At 41.4% G+C, this 12,071-nt stretch overlaps 2 protein-coding genes across 5 annotated transcripts in view; both read right to left on the bottom strand.

Annotated features, from left to right (window-relative positions):
* Positions 1–1,788, bottom strand: part of dbpb (D site albumin promoter binding protein b) — an 11,679-nt gene extending 9,891 nt beyond the window's left edge. The window contains exons 1-2 of the mRNA XM_048154329.1: positions 767–1,788; positions 233–483 (exon numbers count right to left, since the gene is read on the bottom strand). Coding sequence (XP_048010286.1) covers positions 233–428 — 196 coding nt within the window. The 5' untranslated portion in view covers positions 429–483; positions 767–1,788. The remainder of the gene's footprint in view (positions 1–232; positions 484–766) is intronic.
* A 1,285-nt stretch (positions 1,789–3,073) lies between these two features.
* Positions 3,074–11,245, bottom strand: si:dkeyp-69b9.6. Of its 4 annotated transcripts, none has more exons than XM_048154325.1 (3): positions 10,843–11,245; positions 6,921–9,685; positions 3,074–6,814 (listed from the first exon to the last, which is right to left on the bottom strand). In XM_048154325.1, the coding sequence occupies exons 2-3, from the start codon at positions 8,968–8,970 to the stop codon at positions 4,419–4,421; spliced, it is 4,446 nt and encodes a 1,481-aa protein (XP_048010282.1). In that variant the 5' UTR covers positions 8,971–9,685; positions 10,843–11,245; the 3' UTR covers positions 3,074–4,418. The 4 variants fall into 4 exon arrangements, with proteins under 4 accessions (XP_048010282.1, XP_048010283.1, XP_048010285.1 ...); XM_048154326.1 differs by having other exon boundaries at positions 10,847–11,245; XM_048154328.1 differs by having other exon boundaries at positions 3,074–6,802; positions 10,843–11,244.
* Between the last annotated feature and the right edge of the window lie 826 nt (positions 11,246–12,071).

The following is a 12,071-nucleotide window of genomic DNA, read 5'->3' as shown; positions in this document are numbered from 1 at the left end:
TTCAACTAAGTCCCATGTGATGTCCTGTCTGCAGCTCACTGAGAGATATGCACAATTGCACATGACCCTGCCATTTGACATGTGAAACCACAAAAACACCAATCGCAGGAAACTAACTGGCACTATTAACACATTATTTAGACTATCTCAATTAGCACAAACAAAAGGTTTACAGGGAGCGCTTTATAATACACTCTGAGTGAGTGACAGGGAAGCAGGTGCGTTTCCTCACCCTTCATTTCACTACAGTCTTTGACGCGCTGGTCGCCCTTCACGGGGAGCTGCAGGAGCGACTTTAAGTTTGCTGTTGAGTTTAAGTGTCCTCCGTTAAGTGAGCCTCCTGCCTGGCTACTGTTGCCAAACTGCGGACTGGCTCCGGCAGAGGGAAGGTCCGGGGGAAGGAGCTGTGAAAGCGGCCTGGCCATCATCCAACGTCTGCCGGATTGAGCTCCCTTGACCGCTAGATGCTTGGGTGGTTCAGTACTATTGTGCAGCCGTCAAATCAATCAAATGACGATTCATAAGGGAAACAAGCAAAAATAAAGTATTAGCATTAGTTCGTTATCAAACAAAACATATAGCCTAATAATATACCATGCATTTGCATCACGTTCGTATCATTAGAGTAGCATAAAAGTACACAAAGTTGTACACAAAGTCATGCAACACGAGACCGTGTTTACTTTAGAGACAGAGGAGGAAAGACCTGCGCGGCTCACGTGCACCACAGCATCTGACATTCAAGAAAAATACACTTTAAAATTACCTTTATTTGGAAATAAGGCGTTTACACAAAGAGTGCCATTCTGCTTGGATATGGATAAACATATATATATTCCCAGTACTTCCAGAAAATGTTGACAGCTTTTCTTATGTTGGAACTTTTAAAAAATACAGAAGAATGTCCAGAATAGCGTCCAACGTGGAAAAAAATGCAACAAATTAACCGGATATAACGTTTCCAGCAGAGAACAGTGGGAGAATAAAAAAGTCCAATACTGCAAACGATAACTTGAATACGCTGAACAACTTGAATGCGCGAAACTTGCGTCGTCTCAAAATGACAAATGAAAACAAAACGAAGAAAGTGTTGCTGAGTCAATTTCTGCTGCGTAGTGCGATTGGTGGGATGTTGACGTTTTTTTCCATTCAGTCGCTCAATCGCTTTTTCCCCCTGTGGTCACCCCCTTCTGTTCAGTTCTCTCTGCATGTGAGTTACCGCACGCTTTGAGCTTGAGCCGTCCGATCTTTTCGCTCAGCTGGAACGAACACGAGCCGCTCACGTGACGTCACACCTCCCAGAGTAGCCTCGAACACTGCACGAAGGCTCATCAATGTTTAATATTAATAAGGCACGCCCCCTCGTGACAGGCACGCTCCTCAGGGTGGGTAGCACTGATTAAAAACAAATTGGTCAATAATTACACTCCAAGCTGTCCCTATGTTGGGCACCCAGCATAAACAGGCGGCCACATAATTGCTAAGTTGTAAAGTGGGGCGTTTTAAAGAGCATCAGAATTATGAGTAAAAATATGGAATTAATTGCCTTCAAGTTTCTACTCAGTCCTATCAGAGAGCAACCTTTTGGGGAAAAGCCTGTCAAAGAGAATGGCACACTTTTTCACTTCACTAGTAATCCGATGGAAACGTGATCATCATGCGAGAGGAGATGGCAACTACACGTTGTGTCTCAGAAACACAGACGCGCTCTCCAGTGCACATGGTGTCCGCACGCGGAGACGCTCCTGAGCTTTTTTGCTGCAATTGGCTAAGAGAAAAGAGGCTCCACCCTGCTCGCCCAGCCATTGGCTTGCGTGGAGAACAGCGCTCCGCCCCTTCATCACACCCATGCTACAGCCGCGTGAGAATACAGAAACTGCGTGAACCCAGGAGAAGAGTGGCGCACACCCACAAAAAAGATTTAAGGAAATAGATTTGTTGGGGTTGAACCTTATAAACCCAATTCCACGAGAGTATTATAATACTCCAAGTATACTAAAACTTAAATTTTATTAGGCTATATGTCTGCCTTTTAAGGATACAACACAACTAATTAATGAGGACAAGTAGAATGCAAAGAATGTGAACACGTAAAATACAGATTAGAAGGCATCTACCACAGTTTTTCCCATAACCTATAGGCTACTACACAAAAACAATAAGCGAATAAAACATCGCTGTCTCTCTTGGACACATTATTTCCACGCCTCCCTCGTGCACACACACTCGAGGACTCCTGTTCCACCCACTATCAGCGTTTAAATCCATGTGACATTTGTCCTGCTGGGCTCCCAGCTTAATGCTGTAGGTTGTAGGATCCTTGCTGCCACCAACTGGTCAACATGGGAATGAGCAACGTAAAGTGCTAGAATGACTATAGCACTCTAATGCTTTTTGTTGAGTTAATTTCACAACCTCAACACCTATTATTAAGCTGTACGTTGTATTGTGTACAGTGCAGTTGATAAAATGTGCAAACTATACAAAATGAATCCCCAACAAGTATAATTCTATAAAAAAAAACGGGTTATCATGTTCAGACAGAAACTGACCAGTGATGATGGAAAGAAGGGTACTCAATACATGATTCAGTTACAATTCAGTGGATAAAATCAAAATTGGACAACATGGGGGAAGATACTGCATGGTTTTATGGGCAGTGTGCATTCTAGCATTACTAAATGATATTTGCCATTTAAAAAGCTTGTCTGGTATTAGCTTATCCTTTGTAGTTCATTGTTGTGTGCTATATCAAAATGTACCCTAATTTATAGGGTATTTGTGTGGATATATACTCAGACACTATTCCTTTACTACAACAAAAAAGGTAAGATTCACACTACTACAAGGTAAAAAATGATCTTACAGGAACAGAATATAAATATTTAAGCATTGTAACAAAGGTTTATCAGAAGCAATAAATAAAATAATAAATGTTAATACAGCAATAAAACAATATCAGGAACCATGTAATACAGTTGTATGCAAATGAATATGTCTGTGTATTTAATACAAGCAACATAAACATTGAGGTAATAAAATGATAAATGTGTACATGGAATTAATGAGGATATAACATTTTGAAATTTTATTAAATGTTTGGGTATCATCAACAACCAGCTTATCATGTGTAAATAAAGTGATAGAAACATACTTATTACTTTTCTTCTTTTAAAGAAAAAGACAGGCTATAAGTAGTACGGTATCTCTACATAAAAGGTGAGAAAAGTACATGGGATACGTTCATAGTTGGCAAATGGACAGACTGTTTCACACATTAATACACTTAATCAAGACCTGATCTAAAGTGATAACTCTTACAATCACTCTTCCAACTACCTGAAGTGTAGCTATGATAAAAAGATAATTGACTTTTGCTTAAAAAACATAATAAAATATTGACACAATTTACATTACAGTACACTTATTCCTTTTGTTCCTCCCTTAAACTCTATACATAAACGCTACATTGTAATACCCATAAAATGTGTTGTATTATCACAATTTGGTAAGGCTTTGCCTTTAGGGCAAGAATCTTTGAATTCACATCTTAATTTTTTTTTTTTTTTGTCCTTTGACTGGTTATGGGGAAAATCATATTTTTCCTGTTTAAGTGCTGGCGTTACCATCTTAATGCTAGTTTAAATGCTCTCAAAACAGTAAATAAATCAAAACAGGGCTCACATTTGATAATAAAAAGTGTTAATCAGCATGTGTTATGATGCATTATTTTCTTTTGGTTCCTCTATTAAAATTTAAGGTACATTTTCAATTGGATTTGTCATGTAACCATGTAAGCCCACTCTCACGCTGACCTTTCAATACATGGACAGCAATGTCCAACATGCAGTAATTTAAATACTCTTTAAAATAAAACACTCAACTTCCTAACAAGACCCTTTTTTTCTCCTTCGGATACTGAATGCACTTTTTACATTAACAAAATCACACCTCCACGCTTGCTCTAAGTGAACACCAACAACACAATATATATCAGAGACAGAATAATTCTACAGAGCATCTGTTGAGAAATAGTGACCAATATCCTACTGTTAGGGCACAGTACAATATTAGCCAAATCAATGAATCTTCATCTATTGCCATCCAAGGATCATTTCAATCTGAACAGGAATTTTCATCTTAGAAGACTGGTGTGGAATTGGAAAGATGGATAGGCTAAGCATTTCTTTAAAACAAATGCCTTTGATACATCTGTGAGTTTGTTGAAGGTGTTCATTTTTAGGGGTCCAAGTTACAAGAGGAAATTTAATGACTGAGAGAGAAAAGAAAACGCTCTCATGACACACAAGTCAAAGTCTACATGAGCATAAGGTGTATTCAGTCAGTTATCTCAGTTTTTGAAAATCCCAACACTTCTCATCTTAAAGTGCATATGAAAATTAATTTAATGACATAACTCAGCGACTGTATTCCATATGCATGGATGAAGAGTTTCCTTTACACTCAAACCTCTTGTATGTTGCTCCCATGACTAATTTAACACAAAGAGACCTCTCTTGTCGAAACCTAGCCAACGTCCCTCGACACACCTTCTTGTGCCGTGTGAGGAGCATTGCATTCCAGAAACGACAGGGACAATGTTTACAAGAAAATGCTCTGTTGGTTAAATGGGAGCTTCTGTGAATGAGTGCTGAGAGGAACTTGCGAGACTGTTTTCCACAAACAGGACATTTCAAACGATGCTGAAGGCCTCTCACTTTGGGACAATGTCTAGCTGCTATATGAACTTTAAGTGCTACCTGTTGTGAGAAGGTAGCACCAAGGCAAAGGGGACAGGACTTTCGTTTCAGAGGAACTTTGAGAGAACGAAGCCTGTTAAGTTTCAGTCCGCCTGGAAGGCCCAGTTCATACACAGCACTTCCTCCACTTCCACGCCTGATTCTTACCAGCACAGACATGGGCTTCTTAATTTTATGTTGCGTCCTGTGAATTGCTCTCCTTTTTCTCTTAAGAAATTTTCTTCTAAGAAGATTTCTCTGCCTTTCCCCAAGGGAAACTTCCATCTGTTCTCTCTCTACTTTTGCAGCCGGGGTCCATTTGTAGCCTATCTCCTCTCTCTCTTGCCGTCTTTTTTTTTTTTTCTTCCGTCTCCTCAACTCTTCTTGGCTTTGAAAAGTGTGGTGGTGTGTAGATTGAATCTCAACCGAATGCTGCTGGGGATTGTGGTGTTGCTGATGTGGCTCTGATGGAGGCAAAGCAAGGGAATGCACAGGTAAGTTTGGAGTAAGAGTATGCCCGTGACCAGTGTGATAAATGGGTTCACCCTTTATCCCAGTGTGTTGGTGCTGATGATTACAAAGAAGAGGCCCTGAGGAAGTTGATGGCAGAGAATGAGAATAAGATGAGGCATTAGATGAAGCAGGGTGTGTAATATTGGCATCGGGTATATAGAACAGAGAGGAGTAGCCAGTTTGTGGTTGGGGAGGAGCCTGCTGGCTATGAAGAACTCCATGTTGTTCGCCATGTGTGCCACTAGGTGGCGCAAGCTGAAGTAAAGCATTTGTAGCAGCCTCACTTTCTGATATCGAACCACCAACATTGTTATCTTCGCCTGTGCCTCTTTGAGCAACTGGCTGGCCAGTCCGCGTTAAGCCATGCTGAGAAAGCCTGTGCCGTGTAAGGCTGTTAGAGTATGCAAAAGCCTTCCCACAGACTTCACAAGAAAACAGCTTTTCTCCACCACCCTCATGGACAGTTTGGTGATGTGCTGTCAAGTGAAAGTGATGGCGGAACGATTTCCAGCATATAGCACATGTGTACAGTCTAGGAGGGGGCTGAGTGTTTGATGTCTGTGGTTTGACATCTTGAGTGTATGAATAGAAAGAAGAGCTGCTTTGGCCCCCTTGAATCAAGCTGCCACCAGAGGATGGAGGATAGCTGTTAAGGTTTTCCCCACCTGGCGTTGTTGGCACTTCTTCCAGTTCACCTTTCTGGTGTAGCTTGCCATGTCTTTTAAGGCTCTGAGCATATCCAAAATCCTTTCCACACAAAATACATTTGTAGTTCTTTTCTCCAGAATGCACCGTGTGGTGCTTGCTAAGATGAAATGCCTCTCTGAAGTACTTGCCACACACAGTACAATGGTGAGGCTTTTCTCCAGTGTGTATTCTGTCATGCCTCCGCAAGGTCTCTCTTCTTGCAAATCCTCGACCACAGACACTGCACAAATACGGTCTAATATCCCCACCAGGCCCTCCTGGTCTGTGAGAGGACTGCCTTCTTTTAGGGGGCTCAACACCAACCACACCAGGTTCCTTTTTCTTGCGGGGCTTACGAGGACGCTTGGGCTTTCCACCAGGTGTCTGTTGGTTTGGTTGCTGGTTGAGCCCCACTACACTTGGGTTAGCATTACCTCTATAGGACTTTTCCAGTCCAGATGTTGATAACTGACCACTAGGTGAGGTAAGAGGCCCTAGACCCAGACCTCCAAGCAATCCACCAATGATATCCCTTCGATCATCCCCTCTACCTCCACTATGGGCAAGATCACCACTCATACAATTTGCAGCTGCAGCAGTGATGGCAGAAATGGCATTGTTGACAGAGCTAGTGACATCATCTTCAGAATCCTCTAACAGGGACGAAAGTGGGAGATGTGGCTGTTGATGATGCTGCTGGCTTTGGTTTTGTGGGTGTGGATGCAGAGTAGGAGCTAATGGTGCCTTCCTAAGTGCAGGCCCTGTCATGTTGGCACCACCACATGGGGTTGTTCCAGAATACATGTTACCTTGAGAGCGCTGGTCCTTGTAGTCATCACTGAAATCATCACTCCGGTAAGAACCTGCACAACAGACTAAACAGTAATAATGCTATGCACAAAAAATTTCACAGTGCCTATGAAAATTTTTGACTTTTGAGTGGGTTTACTAAAAATAAACACTACTCTAGACGTTACTCACCCGCTGCATTAGTCGCTATTCCATCTTGGGAGCCCCCAGCTTTATTGCTCTTGCCTTCAACTACATTATTTTCATGCTTAGATCTTGCTGTACGTCCTGACTTGCCACAGGTGCCAGAGGCTGCATGGTTCAAAAGGGATGTACTTTCCCGAAAACAGCGACCACAAGCTGGACAGCGGAATGGTTTCTCTTCATGAATTTTTTCATGGCGGGTGAGTGACTCACGGCGATTGAAAGCACGACTACAAGTAGTGCAGGCATAGGGCCGAGCCCCAGAGTGGATGACCCCGTGTTGAAGTAGGTGCCCTTTTTTCTTGAAAGCTTTGCCACACTCAGAACAATGAAAAGTCTTGTCATGACCACCACATGAAGATGAGGCTGAGCTGTCTTGAGTAGAGTGGGGAATACTTGGATCAGAAGGATGCAGAACAGGGTTTAAAATGTTACTTCTCGTGCCACTTGTGCCAGCTGTGGTTAATTCATGGCTACGTAGGTGCCTGCGCAGACTAGAGAGATGTGTGAAAGTTTTGCCACACTCGCCACAATGATAAAGGGGTTCTTGTTCAGGCTGAGATTGAGGTGGCATGGAGCCATGACTGTCTGTTTTAGAGCCATTTGTCACCAAGACTGATGTAGAAGAGGATGCAGAAGATGATGAAACAACAGAAGTAGAGGATGAAGAGGTTAGGTGGGAAGAAGGGTCTCCGCCAATACCTGACAAACCAACACCCCCACCTCCATCCAAGCCTGGTGTGCTATCCTGGTTCAGCCCCCCTGAGGTGCTACTGTTAGGGTTTGTAGAGCTGTGACTGTTGCTGCTATTGTTGTTGTTGCTTTCAGTCTTTCTTTGTGGCAGGTAGCCAGCCATGGCTTTCTTTCTTCTACCACCTCCTCCACTTCCTCCGACAGCACCATCCCCTTTTCCCTCGTCTTTTGATAAAGAAAGATGTAGCGGAAGAGGAAGTGGCAAACCAGCCTCCTGCTGCATAAGAGATGCTAGCTGGTTGGAGGAGAGTACTGGAATTCCTTGAAAGTCAAACCCTCCAAGTGAAGAAGTCTGCGAGGAGGAGTGCAGTGGATGGTGTGGATGTGGGTGAGCGTGAGACAAAGTGTGAGGTGGTAGTTGCTGTTGTTGTGTTGGTGGCTGTTGAGTCTGTGATAGAGTGGTTGAGTGTCCATGAGTGTGTGAAGAATGAAGAGCAGGAGGTGGAGCAAGGGCTGAATTTGTTTCTCCTGCAGCTTGGCCCAGACCAAGACCAAGATGATTATGACTACCTTGCTGAACTAAAAATTGTTCTAGACTGGAATTGGCTGGTACTCCAGAAAGAAAATACTGATTTGCCGCTAACATGCAGCTAAACTGTTGATGTAGGCTTCGAGCGTCAGACTGAGATCCTGCCAACTGATGACCCAAGGTAGTCACTGCGCTACTGCTGGGAGGGTTATTGGAAGTTGAAACAGAACTTGAAGGAGATGGGGAAGAGGTCGGTGGCCCAGGAGAGGCCTGGGGTACTGACAGGCCAGGATGCAATGGGGGTGGTGGTGGTGGAACCGATGAGACCAGTCCTCCACTTGCACTACTGCTAGCAAAATGATCAAATCGCCCTACTCCTGAATGTAATTGCTCTTGTGCAAGGGTCGCCTCAGTTGGGTGGAATGAGCGCAAAAACTGAGGGTATCCACTCACGTGACTTCCACCACTGCTACTGCTTCCTGACATTTTGCTGGATTTCCTCAAACTTTGCGATGATGAGGACAGGGATTGCTGTTGTAGAGGTGGAGGAGGTGCACTCATTTTTGCAAAAATTGATGCAGAATCTGTAAAGGCACTGCCTCTAGATCCTTGTAGTGGGCCTAAGCCAAGTCCAGACAAAATTGACCCAGATGTCTCACCTTGCTGCTGTTGCTGCTGCTGTAACTGGTGTTGGTGAAGCTGCACTTGCTGTTGATGTTGAAGCTGTCGCTCTAATCCAAGACCTTTGAACTGATGGGACTGATGTCCACTCAGCATCTCTATGATGTCCACATTGTATTTTCCAAACTGGAACATCTCCCAGTTACTGATACATGGGTGCGCAGTGGCAACACCTTCTGCTCTGCGAGCAGCAACAAAATTTCTTTAATGCTTTCCTACTAGTTGAAGTCAGAACCAGAAGCAATTTCAAAAACAGTGCTACCCAGTGGCACCCACTTTTTCACTCTTTGGGCAAGTAGTTGAGAAGGACATTTTGTATTCATTGTAACATGAATTTGCCATTTCTTCAAAAAAGCTGTTTTCAATGTAATTTGTCACTTATGAAATGACTTGAATCAACTCCCTTTTGGCTTCACATTGGATTCCATATAATCAGTTATTTTGGATAGTTCACTTTTGATATCAGTATTTCAGTCTGAATGTTCCTTAAGAGTGCAGACACTTGGACCGGTAGAAAATGGCACAATTGCACACGATGCAATTATGTTTTCACATTTTGGGAAGTGCACTAAAAGTGCTTAATGTTGTTTGAGTTCATTGAAAAATTTCCACTTGCTTGGTTACATTTTTCAGTTCAGGACCATCCCACCGTAGGATGGATATATCCAAATCCCATAGGCTGGTTTTATTACATTGAATATCTATTCATTCTTAATCCACACGAGGCCTACATCTCCGTTTCCAAGTTTCAATTAATATATTTGTCTTTTTTCTCCATAGTTGGAAGCAAAATCCTCCACTACCATTCTGGGGGGCTGTGAAAATGTTCTTTCTGCCACTTCTCTTCTCACTGTGAGAGGAAAAAAGGAGCAACATGTTAAATGACTGATTTTTAAACAAAAACTACAATAGAATTCTTCTAACAAACAAAATGAACCATCAAAACTCAAAAGACAACAAAATATTTGATTTAAAAAAACAACAGGCAGACAGTTTATTACAGCAGACGTTTTAATATTTGTTTTGTTGTTTTTTAATACACATTAAATCTTATGTGTGTGAATAATTATGAGAGTATTGGTACATCTCTGGAAAACTTTGGTCCTTCATTTGAACATCTTAAAGGCATTTCCATGTTTTCATTTTTAATCATTTGCATTCTTCAATAGCAAAACAAAATAACAGAAACAATAAAAAAAACAGAGTCCCTATTTATTTCTAGCAAAACATATATATCTAACCTTAAAACAATTTTTTTAACATTCATAATTCATTCTGAAATAATACATTGTTTTTAAGATCTAAAACATTAATTAATCTTCTCTATCAGTATCATCTATATGACATATATTTACAAACATTCAACTGAATGTCTAGTATTGATGTATTTAAGGAATGTCATTTTACAGTCACAACACGATACTAAACAAAAGTAGTCTACTGTAAAATACGTTCTCAGACGATATGCACAATGAAAACACTAAGTTAAGACACATCCAAATGTTTACGAAATTCCCTAATACTTAAACGTCGCCAGTGTTTTCTATCACTTCATCTTACATTCTGAGCAGTTGGCATTGTGCTGAAATGATGCTGAGTGCAGTGTGAATCGTCAGGGCTAGAGGTGAATTTCATGTAATTATTACATCCTCCGATTGCATCGCGTATCACTTAAAATAAAATGTACATTTCGACAGACCCCGGAGAGTAATGAAAAATTGTCTACGATGGGGAATATGCACTTCAAGAGTCAATGGTGCTTAAAAAATGATCGTCTGCGTATTAATGGACGCGAAATCTTTTAGCGCTGGGGGTATGTGTAACATGTTAGCATGCAAAACAGCTGGCTAATACTACACATTTAGCAAGGGACACGGCTTAGCTTGCCGTCATGATGCGCGACCTAACAACAGCAAGCCAGATAATGCAGAAGCAAAACTGTATTATTGTGCAAATAATTTAACCATAATTAAATAATAGTCGAGACAATAAAATAGGCCTTTTTACCTACGCATCCATCTTTTAGCCTGGTCAAGATGAACGGGGCCTGCTATACTCTCTCCCACCCTGCCCCCCTCGTTCATGTACCCCAGCAGCTCTGCGCTGTTTTCCAGTGGTTAGCCTTCTAGCTACAGCTAGTTAGCAGACTCAGTTTCCACTGCAACCGTGGTGCGATAGCATGAGACCGAGTGTCCCTTATATTGCAAAACAGATGCACTTATCGTACTTATATCCTGTGAAAAATGCATCAAACGGTGTTACGACCGATGACTTTTTATTTTGCGTATGCTTTTTTTTTTTTTTGTCGGCTAAAATATTTTGCACGATCTATGTTGGTGTTTTAGAGAGGAACGAGTGACGTGTGAGATTTTAACATTGGTCGTTTCCGGACCTTGGAACACTTCCGGCTACCTCGTCTTCTGTCCGTTATGTTTTGTATTTGTGATGGAGGCAGTGCTGTTAGTGAAACTAGCGCACTCATAATGTTAGTGTTTAACTAATAACGTTAGTATCCATCTGCCTTTTAGCTGTGTGATATTTGCTGTTAGCTTTCAAGTAAGCGTTTTCAGTGTTGTTGTGCAGTCAAATTTGGCATGTCAGCTTGCTCGCAAAATATATGCTAAATCCGAATTACAACTCGGCGAATATAATTCTGATACGATGTTCTAAATGCGCTATTCATATATTCTATGATTTTTTTTAGCTGCATGTTTTTATCTTAGAAGCTCTTATAGTGGCCATTTTATTACATCCTGGCAGCTGAAATTCAAAGGCTAGTCCTTATCAAAATGGCTGCCTTGGAATTGCTTATTTCCAGTCTGATGCTCATGGAAAATAAGTTTGTAAACATTGTATAGTAAATGCTGACATTAGGAATAATTTAAACTTTCTGTCAGTCCTTTGATGTGTGTCATCAGACATTCGAGGCAACAGTTTCATCAGTTTAATTTATTTTACAAAGGTGAATTTTAATATTTAATGCAGTGAGAATGCAGTGTGTGTTTAAATATATATAAATATTTGAGGGCTTTTGTTTTAATAGTTCTATAATAATACTAATGTTTGATTTAAAGGGTTAGTTCACCCAAAAATGAAAATTCTGTCATTTATTACTCACCTTCATGCCGTTCCACACCCGTAAGACCTTCTTTCATCTTCGGAACACAAATTAAGATATTTTAGTTGAAATCCGATGGCTCAGTGAGGCCTTCATAGCCAGCAATGACATTTCCTTT

The sequence above is a fragment of the Megalobrama amblycephala genome, linkage group LG13 (genome assembly GCF_018812025.1).
Source record: "Megalobrama amblycephala isolate DHTTF-2021 linkage group LG13, ASM1881202v1, whole genome shotgun sequence".
Classification (NCBI taxonomy): Eukaryota; Metazoa; Chordata; class Actinopteri; order Cypriniformes; family Xenocyprididae; genus Megalobrama; species Megalobrama amblycephala.
The sequence above is the reverse complement of the archived record's forward strand: the minus strand, read 5'-3'. Positions and strand labels throughout refer to the sequence as shown.